The following is a 16838-nucleotide window of genomic DNA, read 5'->3' on the forward strand; positions in this document are numbered from 1 at the left end:
AGTATATTTCCCAACTTTATATAAAAATTAATGTCTGGAAATAGATGTAAGCATGGCAGTTTATAGTTTATTATATTTATTATAGTTTTTCTTTTTGTTCAAGCTGATTGATATGTTTTAAGCACTAGTACTTTTATGAATGAAAAGGATTAAATTTCTGGAGATGTTAAGCTTTTTTAGGTTTTATTAGATATGGGTTTACTCAAGAATTTTTTAGTAATTTCAATTTAGCTTTTTTCATAATTATATTATTTATAGTGTCTTGGCAATAGGAATCTACTTCCATAAAAAGTTATAAGAAACAATTACTAAAAATTATGTATCTAATCTTTCCTCCTCAGAAAAATTCAGGACAGAAAAAGGAGGCATAAAACCAATGGAAATTGCTAAAGTGGTCTCTAGTTATACAATGATATAATGGTTCCAAAGTGAATCTTGCCAAACTTCTGGCCAAACTAATGACCATTTTTGCACAATGGCAATACTTCATTATGTTGGTGAGACCTGGGAAAGACTTTAGCTTAAAAAGACCAAGATCTCCCACTGCATCTGGAGTCATCTCCAGTCATCCTGATCTATATCTTGCCACTAGGCCCAGATGGCTCTGAAGGAGAAAGTTAGGCTGGTGACTTTGCACAGCCCTCCCTCACTTAAATCCAATCCACTTACAAGTCATGGCGTCATCTTCCTGATGCCATGATTCTCTTTCATAACGAAGGACAAACAACAACAGCTCTTTTGCTATTACTGGTTTGCCTGACTTTTCAGAATTAAATGTTCTATTGAAAAGATGTCAATAAGCTGGATTTTCACAGACAAAAATCACATTGGGCATTGATTTTCATAATGGAGTTTTGCTCCCCAGTAGAAAAATTGCTCCAAGAAATGATAAAATTATAATAGAATCAAAAAGTATTATTTATAGGAAAATGATCTCTTTTTAAATACATGAATTATAATCAGAATAAGTTATGTAATGTGATGATGCTATACCTAATCTTATGTTCATACTTAGCAAAAGCATAGCTTAAATGATAAAGACTAATGACATTTTAACTGAAGACATTAGTTTGAATAGCATAGGCTGCTCCCCCTCCTAGAATCCACTCTCTTCTCATCTCTACCTCATAGAATCCTTAGCTTTCTTAAAAACAGCTCAAATGTCACTTCCTGTGGGAAACTTACCCTGATCCCATCAATTGTTACTTTAACCTCCCTCCATCTCAGGAATTTTTTTTCTGGAGAATTTTGCCTTTAATTTTCTATACCATTTGTGTTTCCCCACCACCACTTCCAAAAGAATCCAAGTTTCTTAAGTGCAATGTTTGGTTTTGACTTCATCTTCCCAGGGCCTAGAGCAGTGTGTGGCAAATAGTAGGCATATAAGTTATAGGTAATGGACCTATGGTTTCATTGGCATAGAGAATTCCTGACTGAGAGGACTCTCTCTACCAAGGCAGGTTGGTACCTTCTCTGTTCCTTGTAGTTGTAGAGAATCGCCTATGGCCCTGAGAGGTACATAAGTTACCAGGTCACAAAGCCAGTATATGTCAAATAATAACAGTAATTAAAGTTGAATAGTTGGGCAGAACCCTCTAAATTACCTTCCATCGTATTCAACAGTGATGTATCACATGATATTAATTTAGTAATTAAAGAAAATCATGAAATTGCTACTACATGAAAGGTTGTCACATGCTGTTTCCTAGCTTTTGAAGACATTTCGATGGCAGAGCAGGAACCATCTTTGTATCACCGCAGCACCTACAACAGCGTCCTGCATAAATTAAGCACTAAATGTTAGTTGAATGAATAGTTTAATGAATATGTGGAATGAAGTAAATAGATTGATCCTGAGTAAAAGAAAAATTTAAAAATAAACTTTGTGATTTAGAATGTCGCAATGAATTAACAAATGAGGAAACACATCTACTATAACACATAACAGTAACTAAAATTATGGGAGATACCATTTATTGAAATATATGTCCAAAAGAACGTAAAAAATTTTATATAAGGGGTTGACATGTTTTTTTTCTCTCACGATTTCATCCCTACTGAATCTTTTCTTTACCTTCATCATGTGCTTTGGCTCCATAATTCTTCCCTATTTTCTCCGGTTATCATTTCTGTTACGTGTTCATTGACCTCACATTTAGCCGAGAACTCACTAGTCATTTCAATAATGTTTTTGCCTATCAATTTAATGCAATTAAATAATATTTTTATTATTGTTGTTATTATTAAATGCTTACTATCCACCAGGAACTGTGTTAGGTGCTAGGAATACAAATATAAAAATTGTCACTCCTCTGCTTCTAAGGACCCTACATTCTATCACAAGGAAGGGGGAGGGGAGAGAATTTGGGGACAATACGAAAGTGAATATAAAATACATACCAAATGCAATGTAACTTGAGAAAGAACTCTAACAGCTAGGAAGAATAAAGAGAAGCCTCTTAGAAAAAGTAGTATTTAATCAGAGCCTTGAAAGAGGGTGGGGAGTATAAGGTACAGAGGTGAGAAGAAAGAGCCTTTTAGACATGAGAGGTAGCCTGTCCAAAGGCATACAATTGTGAGATAGAATGCTATGTATAAGCAACAGCAAGGAAGCCAGTTTGGTTAATATGTATGTGAAATGGAATAATGTTTAATCAACTTGGAAATATAGACTAGAGTCAGGCTGCAAAGGACATCTAGTGTCAAGTAAGAGTTAGTGTTTTGTCCTAGATATAGTAGGGAGCCACCAAAGCTTCTTGAGTAGGGGAGTGACATGGTCAGACCTATGCTTTAGGTATATCAATTTGGCAGCTTTTTTGAAGGATGGATTAGAAAGAAGAGAGTCGAGACAGGTAGACTAATTAGGAAACTAACACAATTAGCTAGGTGAAAGAGGATGAGGGCCTGAACTGGGTTGATGACAAGGTGATAGGGAAACAATGCAAGAGATGCTGTTGATGGTAGGATCGACAAGGCTTGACCACTGGATATAAGAAATAAATAGGTAAGTGAGAATAATGAGTAAAGAAGGTTAGGAACCTCAGTGACTGAATGGATGATAGTGCTTTCAACAAAATAAGGAACTTAGGAGGAGGAACAGGCTTAAGGAGGAAGATGATCTGTTCTGTTCTACACATGCTGAGTCTGAAATACGGGACATCCCACTTAGATGTTCAGCAAACATCTGAAACTCAGGAAAGTGATAAGATCTGAATATATAGCTCTTTCAGAGCATTGGCATTAAAAATGGCAAATGTGAGGGATAGCTAGGTGGTGCAGTGTATGGATCACTGGCCCTGGAGTCAAGAGGACCTGAGTTCAAATCCGGCCTCAAACACTTAACAGTTACTAACTGTGTGAGCCTGGGCAAGTCACTTAACCCTAATTGCCTCATCAGAAAAAAAATTTAAAAAAAAAACCAGATTGTCTTTGGGGGCAGCTAGATGGCACAATGGATAGAGCACCAGCCTTGGAGTCAGGAGAACCTAAGTTCAAATTTAATCTCAGACACATAACACTCATTAGCTGTGTGACTCTGGGCAAGTCACTTAACCCTAATTGCCTCACACACAATAAAAAAAGTTGTTTTTAAAAAATGGCAATTATGTTCATGGGAATTGATGAGCTCACTTAGAGAAAGTGTAGAGAGAAGAGAGGGTCTATAACAAAACCCTAGAGCATGCACATATCTAGGATGCATAAATAGTGATCCTGTAGGTAGAATCTGAGGAGTAGTTAACATTAGGAAGAGAATCAGGAGAGAGAAATATCATGAAAACCCAGAGAGTATTCAGGAAGAAGAGGAGAAAAGCAGGACCAAACTCTGTGAAAGTTCAAGAAGACTGAAGGTTAAGAAAATGCAATTGAATTCAGCAATAAAGATGGCATTGCTGACTCTGGAGAACATGGCTTCGATAAATTGAGGCATCAGACATTAGACTGCAAGAGGTTAAGAAGTAACTAGGAAGTAAGGAATATAGACAGCTTTTTTCTAGGAGTTTGGCTGTGAAAGGCAGGAGAAATGTAGGATGATTGCCTTAGAGGATGGTAGAGTCAAGTGAAAGTTTTGGGATTTTTAAGATGAGGAAGACCTTGGCATGTTTTAAGTAATAGGGAAAAGATAGTTGATAGAAAAACTAAACATCAGTGAGAGGCAGAGATGATCAAAGGAGTAAACTATCGGAGGGAATGGGATAAAGAGAGGGGTTGGCCTTGGCAAAAAGAGTTGCCTCTTCCTTAGAGACTAGAGAAAAAGGGGGGAAATGGGAATACTGACACGAAGGGGTTTGAAATGTAGACTTGAGAAGAATGAGCTCGTAGTGCATGGCCTCCTTTTTCTCCATAAAATTTGAGGTGAGGGTCTCGGTGAAAGGAGAGGATAGGAACGCTCTTCACTTTACCTCATACTTCTTAATTCTATATGAAAACTCTATATTCCCTTCCCTAATTAATCATAGGATTTAGATTGGAAGGGACTTTCAAGTCTTTGGTTTGGTCTGGTTTTGGGCTCCTCGTGGCCAGCTAATCCTGAATCTGAGGTAAGCCGCAGTGTTTCCTCCGCTTTCATCCTTAGGCCACTGAACTACTAGTGAAAGTCATGAAACTGCCAGATGAGCTCACTCTACAATCGTGTGGTTTAAACTCAGGTAGAACCTCCTTGTTTCTCCGAAATCTTTTTATTGATTCTGTGGCACATTTCACAGGAGCTATTCAAAGCTTTTCCACCTTCATCAAACCTAAGCTTACTTTTAATTGATGCTCTGAGCAAACGTTTTCTCCTGCTCTGCAGAAAAAAAAATTGATACCATCCAATCTATGCTCCCTCAGCTCATCTGTTACATTTTTAAACTTCTCTGTATCTTTACCCAACTTTTCTTTGTTCTTGTATCTCTTGCTCACATGCTCTAAAACTTTGTTTAATCAGGTGTTCAGTCTCATGTATCTTTAATCTCTCTTCCTTGGCTCTTTCCAGGTGTGATTAGGTACTGCATACTCATTAAAAACCCTCTTTACTCTGAGATGACTTTCCATGGGTCTCCTTCACAGTGGGTGGGGTATCATAAAACGCACTGGACTGAGAGTTAGAAGACATGAATTCAAATTCTCCAACTAACTGTGTGACTTTCAGCAATTCATCTCAGCTCTCTAGGTCTCAGTTTCCTTACCTATAAAATGAGAAGTCTTTAATTTCTTTTTTTTTTTTTTTTGACTAGGCAATGGAGTTAAGTGACTTGCTCAGGGTCACACAGCCAGTAAGTGTTATGTTTCTCAGGCCGGATTTGAACTCAGGTCCACCTGCATCCAGGGCCAGTGCTCTATCCACTGTACCATTTAGCTGCCCCTTTAATTTCTTGAAAGACTAGTCTAATCTGTGCATCCATTACCTCATAACTAAATCATCACATGTTGTTCAGTCATTTCAGTCACGTCCAACTCTTTGTGACCCCATTGGGGGTTTTGTTGGTAAAGATACTGGAGGGGTTTGCCATTTCCTTTTCCAGTTCATTTTACAGAGGAGGAACTCAGGCAAACAAGGTTAAGTGACTTGCCCAGGATCACACAGCTAGTGTCTAAGGCCAGATTTGAACTCAGGAAGATGAGTCTTCCTTTCTCCAGACATGGCGCTCTATCCACCAAGCCACCTAGCTGCCCCAAATTGTTACATAACGTTTTGCAATTTGGGTTCTTGGATAATAATAGGTCACATTTATATGGTGATTGAAAGTACAGAGGGCACTTTACATGTATTATCTCAATTGATCCTCAAAACAACCCTATGAGTTAGGTGCTATTATCCTCATTTTGCAGATGAGGAAACTGAAGCACAGAGAAGTTAGGTTACTTTCCTAGGGTCATCCAGCTAATAACAGTCTGAAATGGAATTTGAACCCAGGTCTTTCACGTCCAATGCCCCATTCCTTATGCTATGCTACTTCTCAACAAAGGGGAATAAGAGTACACAAGCAACAAGGCTAAACTGACTGCTGTGCATTACAAACTGTATAAAGTGAAGACCCTGTTAGTTTTCTCTGAATGAAACCTATCAGCCTGACTTCAAAACCATGTTTCTTCACTTGCTATTCAAACTTTATTTGATCCTGGTACTAATTTCTGCTTCTTATTTGGAAAAAAATAGGTATAGATATGATCTCAATACTCCACAGTTCAAAAATCATGAATGGCTCCCCACTCCACCAAAGTAAAAACTTTTTGTTTGGTATTCAGAGCTTTCCACGATCACTCTAGTATCAGCCTCATTTCCCAGCTTCGCGTCATAGTACTCTTTCATTACATAATCTTTTTCTGCTCAGCTCAGCAGATATTTCCCATACCTTCACGTGTTTGTGCCTTGGCTCAAGCCATTATTGTTAGAAATACAAATTAATTTATTTTTCTCTTTGAAGTAAAAAAGATGTGAAAAATATTTTGAAGTGAAAAACAAAATATCTTCTAAACTTCCAAACCACTTTTTAGACTAATGTTAAAGCAGGAGGGGCAGTGTGCCGTAGTAGACAGAGTTCTGGCATAGCAGTCAGAAAGCTCTAATTTCAAGTCTTCTGTCTGACAAAGATACGAGCTGGGAGACAAGCGATAATTCCCTAAGACTCTGAGTTGTAGAGAAGTTGTCCTTTCCTCAATGGGAGTTCCCTATAGCAATAAAATCATGAGTCTTGTCCAAATAAAATAAAATTAAAGTTTCATTTTTTATTGCAAAATAAATTTCTTTCAGTTCATTTTGAATGAAGTGAAAAGGAATAGAATCAGCTATTTCATTTTTTGAATAATAGATTTTTCTTTTTTACTTGCTTTCTTCCTAGAATATTCTAAGTGCTGGTATAACACCTTGTTATACTAGTATGCAAGCATAACCTTGTAAATGATCTACTAATTATTTTTTGTTGTTAATCAAAATGAATATGATCATTTTATTTTATCCTGTTTCTATATAACCATGGTTTTTTAAATTAGTTTTTGCTTTCAATTTAATATCTATATAAGTATAATTTTAATTGTTTGCTTATTGATAACTAAGGATACAGCTTGATTTAATATAAATATGACTGAAATTAAATGGTTCAATTCCTCATTCCAACCAGAAAATTGAAACCCTCTTTCAAAAAAATTTTATAGTAATCTGCTTCTGGGTCATCTAACTTGTCACTTTATTTTATGTTTTTGGTTTTTTTTTTTCCCCTTTACACACAAGGGGAAAAATCCCCTCACTTCAGTGTGCATTTACTGAAATGCTTCTCTTGGTATTTAAGTGTACACTGATGGAGACAAATGTTCCACTTGCCATTTGCTTCACATCTCACCTTGTGAGTATATGTGAGCAGTATAGAACTGTGATTTATGGAGCTTTCAAGCAGATGTCATTGCAGTGGCAATTAATGTATGGTCCCTGCTGCTGTATACAATAATTGCTCCTGGAAATTAGATATTATTCTTAATTTTCCTTACCGTTTGTCAGGTACAGGTTTGTTGTTTTAGCTGCCATGACAGATCAAGTGACCTTGGCATGCAGTGCTAAACTCATGGGACTGAGGAATTTGACAGTTCCACCAGCACAAAATTACGTGTGTAACATGAAACTCATGTTGCTTTACCAAGACGATATGAATCCTTCTCACTTTGGAAAGCTGTGGCTTTAGTTTTAGGTTTTGTAAGAGCAGATGGATGAACATACACACACATACACATACACACACACACACACACACACAGAGAGAGAGATATTACAATATTGCTGATTTAATTCACTCAACAAACATTTATTAAGCACATATTGTGTGTACTATAGGAGACAGTATTGCATAGTAGTTAGCAGTCCTGAGATTAAAGAAATTCTGCTTGTGATGCATATTCACTGTGTAGCCTTGGATAAATCATATAACCTCATAGTAACCTGCACAACTCTTCAAGACTCTAATTTGCATATCCCGTGATAACTTAATAGAGAAAGTTCTTCTCTCTGGGCTGTCTACACCAATGAAATCATCAGCCTGATTTTTACAAGTGTCTACCACCCTGTGCAAAGCATTGAGAAAGATGAAAAAATAAATAAGATACTTTCCCTGTCTGCCTCCTCTACTATACAAAAAGCATCCCCAATACATGTGGTAGAAGAGGAAATAACACATGATGAGAGAGGACATTGGCAATAAACAGCAACAATACTTTGATACGTTACATTCCATTCCATCAAATAATAATGCGATATAGATGTTGGCATTTTTTGATTACTGAACTATCTTGAACATGTATTTTTTTTCTTCTCCTTTCCTATCCTAAATTTCCTCTCCCTACAGAATTATTTCTGTGGAATTACCAGCCGATGCACAGCAGTTTGGAATTCAGTTCAGATGGTGGCAACCATATCACTCCTCCCAGGGGGAAGATGTATGGGCCATTGATGAGATCATCATGACTTCAATACTTTTCAACAGCATTAGTCTTGACTTCACTAATCTAGTGGAGGTCACTCAGTCTCTGGGATTCTACCTGGGAAATGTTCAGCCCTATTGTGGCCACGACTGGACTCTTTGGTAAGGATATAAATGCTTTATTGTAATTAGACAATCAGTTTTAGGAATTGAAAGATGCATTGTGAAAGATCTCTGGTGGTTCAGATTTGTATAAAAGTGGACTGGATTAACAAGAGGGGTTATAGAAATACTCTTTGGAAATTTTTAAATAAAATTATTTGTGTCATCCTGCTTAGAAGTAGGAGGATGGATTCTTCCGGTTCTCTGACTCTTTAAACATAATTAGAAAATATGGTTCTGAGAGAATTTTACTTACTTTACTACTGAGTCCAGGGCAGGCCTATTTGATTTCTCCAGATGAATCTCTTTGGTTGTTATTCCTTGTAATTGTCTCCAGAGTGCATATCACCAAATGTCCAATCAATGACCTAATCATAATTAGAGGTAAATTTTATACTCCAGTGCACAGAGAATTACCTTTGATGGAATTGTGCATGCACAGTGATTTCCCACACACAGCAGGATAAAATTTTTGCTTCAAAATTACTGCTAATGGAAATGAAAGTACAACTGATCACTTTTGCTCTGCACTCTTTCAACCTAGATAGAATAAAAGAGATCTATGAAAAATATGAAAAGGTCATATTCTGTGCTTTGTCGGTTGAAAATCTTTCATAGCTAGTTTCTGTGTATCATTTTTTAAAGTCTTGTTAGAAGAGAGAGGAAAATTATTGAGCTTAAGTGAGGGAATACAAGCATAAACAAAAAATTGACTCCTTTGAATTTTATATATTAGATTTTTTAAAAAGTTAATTCAGCTTAGTTATGCACCTAGAAATTACAAACTGAAATACTTATACAGTAATTGTTTTAGTACTTTGTAATATAACAGTGATACCATATCATAAATGCAAGTACTAAATAAAGTGCTTGTTTTTTTTAAATGGTTTACATCTTATTTTTTAGAAATAGTTAACATTGGTTGAAGTAAATTCCAAACTTGCTGAGTGTGTCATTTGGACACGGGTTGAATGCATGATAACAGCAGTTTAATTTCTGTGCTTTGATCAAAATCCTAAGAAGAATATCCTTTCATACAAGTCTGATGAATATTTTTAACCTACTGCCGCTTTAATTGGTACAGATACATTTACTCTGAGAAAGTACAATCATAGTAATTATGGAAAAAAAGGAAATATAAATAATTGTACAATCCCCATGGGCACCTCGAACAGCACTGTAGGAGTTTTATTAACAAGTATATTTGAGCAATCTGATTTGACTTTGTGATCATCTCTGAAAGTAAAGGAGGTTGAGTTGGTTCTGCAAATAACAGACAGTATGTTCAGCCAGTGATAATGAGGACATAGAAACACATTAACCACTTTAATAAGGACAAGAAAAGTGCTCACTGCTCATTAAACTGAAACAACATGGTAGATCTCAAACTGTTCACATTTTCTTAGCCAGTGAGTTAGAATAAAAACCCTTTTAACAACATTGTTTCCTTGTCTGTTACTGACTAGCATATCTTCTAGGACGTGTTTCAAGAATCAATGTCAACATACAACTTTAGCAAAACTTTTTCCGTAACACTTGCTGCAGTGTTCAAAATAAAATTGCCACATTGGAATAATTTAAAATCCATATGACAGTCATAACTTCCTAGTTAGAAAAAACAAGCTGATCTATTTCTTGATAGAAAACCATTGGAGTGTATTATCATATTATGTAAGCATTCTTTAGGATACATTCTAAGATGTGAACTATACCCTTCACTGACCTTGTTTTCTCCGGTGGAATTCTTTAAGTTCCACAAGATCTGTACAAATGGCTGGTGTTAAATTAATTAGTGTTGGCTTTTCCCAGCTGTGAGTTCATTTGGTTCTCATTTTCTAACTCATGACTTTCCATGAGCATGGATTGCTAAGGCACTGAGAGTGTTCTCCAGGGAAAACTTAGACAATTGCTTTTTCATTAGGAGAACTATAGTCAATATGCTATAAATCACTCAACAGCATGTCATCATAGAGCACTTTTTCAGGGGAGGAAAGAATTGCTTATAATTATCTGTGATGCTTTCATTTCTTACTGAAAATCCATAAATCAGGGCCTATATCAGCTTTACACTGTAGGAAAGTCTTCCTGATAACTTTTCACATATTCATTTTAAACAAAACATTATGAAGTTAATTGTTTCCTTCAGAGTTTATTTGAGATTAAAACCCCCAAAATGGACCCAAATAATAATTCCAAGAGATGCCACAAATAATAAACCATATTGTCAAATAATTCTGTATCTGGGGCCTCAAATCAGTGCTTCTACAGAGGGATGGTTTTGATGACATTTTAGAAATGGTGTCTATTTTTGGTGGATGGAAGAAGATACTGAAAAATGCATCACTGGTTGTTTGAGAGCAAAACACGGTATCTCCTTACTGTTTTGAAGTAATTTTAAAACCAACTTAGTCACCAAGATCAAATTTGCCATTTTCCATTCTAGAAAGAAAAGTCATATTCCCTGAAATGGGAGCATATTCCTTGGATTTTAAAGAACCAGATAGAAATATTTCACTAGGAGGCATATTCATACATACATATGTATATACATACATATAAGTAGATATATGTGTGTATATATATATGTATATATATACACATATGTATGTGTGTATATTTCTATATACATACACATACTTAAGGCTTTGGAGCCTACACACACACACATGCAAACACACATATACATTTAAGGACTTGGGAGGGGGGTTGCTTTGTATTTACATCATATACCCAGGTTCTGAACATTTGTCCCTCTTTTCAGTATGGGAAAACAGATTTTTCATAATTTCATTTGGAAGTAAGTTGCAAGGAATTTAGAAAAAATTTTCTAAAAACAATGTTTGGATGATATTTAGTCCTAGACCCTCAAAAACTTACTTAATGTCTGATGTAGATAAAATACTGCACATTTACAATAAAAAGAAGTTTTATAGATAGATAGTTAAATATATAATCAAATATATATAGTTATTTTTCCAAAACTAATTGTTAACCAACCAAAATCAATAGCACTGAATAATATGTGATGGTTTTTAAATTGTATTTTGACTACTTCTTGAAAAATAGATTTAATTTGAGAAGATAGATACTGTTAAGGTTCTGAACAGGACTGGGAGGCATTTTTAAAGGCTTCAAAGGTTGATAGTACTGGGTTTTTTATCTCATTTTCTTGATATATTTCCTTTTTCCCTCAATACCAGTGTATCACTATTTTTGCACATATTAGTCATAATTAGGGTCATATTTTGAGTAACAAAAGGAGTCAAGAGGGAAGCAAAGGAGAAAGATTTTTCTGAAGTAATTGGGCAAGATTTGAAAAAGAGACTAGAAAAAGGGAGATTAAAGATAATTGCACACATGTGAGAAACAGACTGAGGTGAAACTCAGTGTAAGTGATGAAAGACAAGAAAATGGGGGAACTTATCATGTGCACAGTCGTCTCCCTGCCCTGAAGTGAAGGGGAAAGATGTTGTGAAGTTGTTGGGTTACAGAGTTTCACATATTGCCCACCACGTAGCACTATAGACCCAGGACATATTGGACGCTGTCCGGAACAAGGAACGGATTACAGAGTTCTTCTGGGGTGTGGGGAGGGGAAGGGAAAGATTAGGGAGGAAGAATAAAACAGCTTCTGAGAGCTAAGTCTAGAAGAAGGCAGTGTGGAGTGAGTGGTTTATGGGGACAGGGCATTCACTGTTTGAATGCTCTCGACTCAGGGAGTTCTATGAGAATAAGGAAACATTTACATAGAGAATTAAGGAATCATGTTGGGAGAAATTGGTAATATCATAGTTCTGATATTGCAGTTGAGAAGTCTTTCAGTGTCATAGAATAGACAGTTTGCCTTGGAGCTAGGATGACCTTGTATCAAGTCTTGCCTCTAATTTGTACTTGATTTGGGGCCCAGGGCAATTTACCAGATCAGTACTCTCTGGCAACTCTCAAAAGATATTTTTCAGACAAGGAATTGTGTTCTGGCAATGTAATTTCCTAACCAGGATCTCCCTACACTGATGAAATCACAGATTCAGTAAAAAGACAGACAGATAGATAAATTCAGTTCTATATTCGAGCTTCAATTATGGACAGAAATATACTAGTCAGACATTTTGAAGAGAGACATCTAAGGGAAAAGATATTGAGAATGTGGGAGACTCAAAGGATGGTGATGGACTTGACAGGAATAAGGAAGTTCAAAAGAGGGGTGGGTTTTGGAGAAACCATGATACAAAGATTTACAATGTATTGTTATGTGTGTGTGTATATCTATATATCTATATATATATATATATGTATATACATATATATAATGTAAGTGTATGTAAGCGTAGCAAACAAAATTAGGGTATGAAAAGATAAACCTCAAAAATTATAAGGTATATACTCAATTACAGAAACAATTAGAAATCAGCATCTCTCTAGGCACACACTATCCAATGTGACTCCTATAAAATTTACCAACTAGGCATGAGAAGGCAATTCTTTGACTCATATGTACACAGTTCAAGCATGGAGAAAAAGAGAACAAGATATTCTCCCACATCTACTGATCTGTAACTTACAAATAAGCATCAGAATAAAAATTCATTGTCTTGAAATTTACTTTCCTTTTGATTAATTTTTAGTAGCAGTTTGTGTTTGGGAAGTACATTTACTATTCTTAAGGGTATTTCCTGCTGGAAGATATTTTGAGTTTATCTGTAGCAGAGTTCTTGAAAGTAGAAAAAAAATGAACCTAAAAGAAGGAATAGGGTGATAATGGCAAGGGTGAATTTCAAAAATATTTCAAATGTCAATTTTGAGGGCTTACTAAAGAATTACATAAGGCCCAAATTATTACAAAGTCCCTAAATTTTAAAAGGAAGGAAGTTGACTGAAAACTAGCAGAATAATTGAATTTCAGAGCTGGAAGAAAACTCAACAGCCATCTAGAGCAACCTGTACTCAAAAGGAATCTTCAGTATAATATACCTGACAAGTAGTCATCTAGTCTCTGTTGGAAGACTTCCAAAGCAGCCCTTTGCATTTTTTGATATCTCTAATTGTTAGAAAACTCTTTCTGATTGCAAGTATATATTTACCTCTTTGTAGATTCCACCCATCACTCCTAGTTCTGTCCATGAGGACCAAACAACAAATCTCTTCCATGTGACAACCCTGAAAACACTTAAAGATAGCTGTTATATTTCCCCTGAGTCTTCTCTTCTCCAGATTAAACATCTCTGTTTCCTTCAAATGATCATCATATGCTATGAACTCAAGGCCCTTCACTGTTCTTGTTGCCCTGCTCTGGACCCTTCCACTTATCGCTGTCTTACTTGCACTGTGGTACCCAGAATTGAGCAAAATACGCCAGATGACATATTATGAGGGCAGAGTACAGTGGGACTTCAGCCCAAAGTTACTTTAGCTTTTTTGACTGATCCATCACACTTTTGACTCATAATGACCTTGAAGTCCACTAAAACCCCAGATCATTTGTGAAGTTGATTTCTGTGTTCTCAAGTGTAAGACTTTACATTTATGCTTATTGAATTTCATCTCATTAGAAATAGCCCAGTACTCTAGCCTAGTATTCTCCAAAAGAGGAACCAAGACCCCAGTGGATAACCAATAAAAGGGTCAGAGTTCCACACTCCCCATGACAACCAACTATGACAACCATACCACCCCTATCACCCCTTAATAAACAACTTTACCTTGCTGCTGATATCCTGGGGCTACACAATTTTTAACTTCCCCCACTTTGTTCCAAGTGTTGACCCTACAGGGCAGTTTTATTTGTACCTCTGTTGGAGTTCTAGCACTAGCACCTATATAGGCAAAATCTCCCCAACACATATTCTCCCTGTCATATGACCACCTGGCTGCAAGATGCACCCTCTTTGGGGGCACAAGGTAGTGGCTAATAAAACTCCTCCTTCCCTTTTATTTTCATTAAGGCAAAGTGAGCTGCATAGTGTGAGTAGACATGGGTAGAACATCCTTATTTTTGTTAAGTCCAACATCATCCTTTGAATCTCCTAGATTCTCAACATCTTTTTTCCTTGACTTCTCTTTTCAAAATATGTCTGACTAATATATTTCTGTCCACATTAGAAACTCAAATGTAAATTTGAATTGTCCACAAGTTTGGTTTGTCTTGAGAGTTGACTTTACAATCAAGCTATCAACAAGCATTTTTAAATACTTGCTATGTACCAGGCCATAGAGTTACAAAGATAAAAGTTAGAGGTTCTTACCTCAAAGAGTTTATATTCTGTCAGGGGAGACACCATTTAAATGTGTGTTTGTGCATGCACACAGAAAATAAATACAAGGTTATTTAGGGGGAGCAGGGTATTAGCAGTTGGATGGATTAGAAAAGATCTCCTATAGAAGGTGGCATTTTAGCTGAGCCTTGAGAGCTTAGGGATTCTAAGCTGTGGAGGTGAGGAAGACCGTCACACGTATTCGTTTATTAATGAGATGCTAGTCTTTCCTTATTAACAAATACAAAATAGTGGAAAGCGTCTTAGATGAGATCTGGGCAGATCAGGAAAGGCATCATGTAGAAAGTTGAATCTTGAAGGAAGTTAGAGATTCTAAGAGGTTGAGATGATAAGGGTCACAATGTGGACTTATTTTTTATTTTAATAAGGGTGCTTCTCTTTCCCTATTAGAAAATGTGAAATAGTGGAAAGGACCTGGGCTGAGATCTAAAAAAGCTCTTACCAGTTAATATTTTTGATGTGACTAGAAGGAACTCTGAAAATCTAAAACTTCCTTCCCTTCCCTCCCTCTATCCCCTTGCAGCAACAGGAAGGAACTTTAATGTGAAGTCATTGAGAACTGTCCTTCATTGTTGGCATAACCCCCTCTCTCCCATAACCCCATGAATCTCTGGGGATACTAAGACAAGTAGCAGGAGATACAGACTTATGACTAGGTTGTTGGCAAAAAGTGCTTTGGAAGAGGCTAAGAAGAGGTTGAGTATTAGCAATTTAACATGTGGACACCTTTTGTCCATTAATTAAGCAATGACTTTGACTTCCAGCCAATTTTTTCTCATGTAACCATATAGGTGCACACAAGGAGGAAATGGTTAGATGTAAAAGACATAAATAAACTGAAAAAAATCCACTGTGGAGACATGGCCTTAATCTCCAAAGCTTCTGTACTTAATACTTTTTTCTATTTTTTTTCCTATAAACTAGGAGTTTTTAATGTTATTATCAGATCCTTGTGTCAAAAATGTTATTCAAATGCCAAATACATCCAGTACTTTTCTTTGGAGAGGCACTATTTTCTGCAAAAGGTGAATAAATAGAACAGCAAAATAATTTACTATCTTAGTTTTTATAGGATGAAAATTTACCTAAATAGAAGTAAGTTTCCATATCAGGATGAGAAAGTTTGAATCCAAATTTCTAGATGTATTCTGGAAATGGAGTCAAGAATAAAAAACCTAAAGAGAATATCCCATATACCCAAAGATTAAAGGTAAAGACTAAAAAAAAAATAGATAGAAAAAGACATTAAAAGCTCTTGATTTGTGTTAGTCCTCAAGGAGATGCATAAAAGTAATACTCCAAAGTAATTCAGATGCTGAATTCACCTTTGAAATCTTTAGTGAAAGAAATAAAGGGGGAAAAAATAGCATAGTCACTGAGGAACTTATAAAAAGTCTTTCAAAAGGAGTGGTGAGCAAAATGCTGAAGAAATGCCATATGTGAAAAAATTCCAAATTTCCTTGAAGCAGTAAGTATATTGGGGTGACACTTTATGAGGCCTATTCTATGAAACTACAAAATAAATTGGTGATAGAAACTGGATTCAATAAAGGTTTTTATTAACTTTGATTAGATACAACATTAAACATCTGTATAAATAACTCTACCTACTTAATAACAATTTATATTTGATTTATTTCAATGCATAGAGTATTAAAACACTTCTTAAGTTTCATGGGGTGATAGCTTGAGATCTGAAAGGGACTTCAGGGATTATTTAATCCAGCTCCCTCTTTTTATGATCCAGGAAATTGAGGTCCAGGGACCTTAAGTGACTTGCCCAAAGTCACAGACAGTCCCATAGGCAAGATTTAAACCTGTGACCTTGGAATCCTGAGCCAGGACTCTTTGCACAGGACTATCGTCCCTACTTCTCCTTCAAATCTTCATCATAAGTTTTGCTTCCTTTTTCTCATTCATTCCTTCAGCTACTAACTTATCCTCATATAAATATACTCTAACAGTATTATGAACAAAAAAGAAAGAGCATCTGTTCAAAGATATTTTTGTTCCAACATGA

At 36.0% G+C, this 16838-nt stretch overlaps 1 protein-coding gene across 1 annotated transcript in view; it reads left to right on the top strand.

Annotated features, from left to right (window-relative positions):
* RELN (reelin) overlaps positions 1-16838 on the top strand; it is a 549610-nt gene that overhangs the window by 364345 nt on the left and 168427 nt on the right. The window contains exon 20 of the mRNA XM_027838603.1: positions 8310-8546. Within this exon, the coding sequence (XP_027694404.1) occupies positions 8310-8546 (237 nt within the window). The remainder of the gene's footprint in view (positions 1-8309; positions 8547-16838) is intronic.

The sequence above is a fragment of the Vombatus ursinus genome, unplaced genomic scaffold, assembly GCF_900497805.2.
Source record: "Vombatus ursinus unplaced genomic scaffold, bare-nosed wombat genome assembly UNPS02014830.1, whole genome shotgun sequence".
Lineage (NCBI taxonomy): Eukaryota > Metazoa > Chordata > Mammalia > Diprotodontia > Vombatidae > Vombatus > Vombatus ursinus.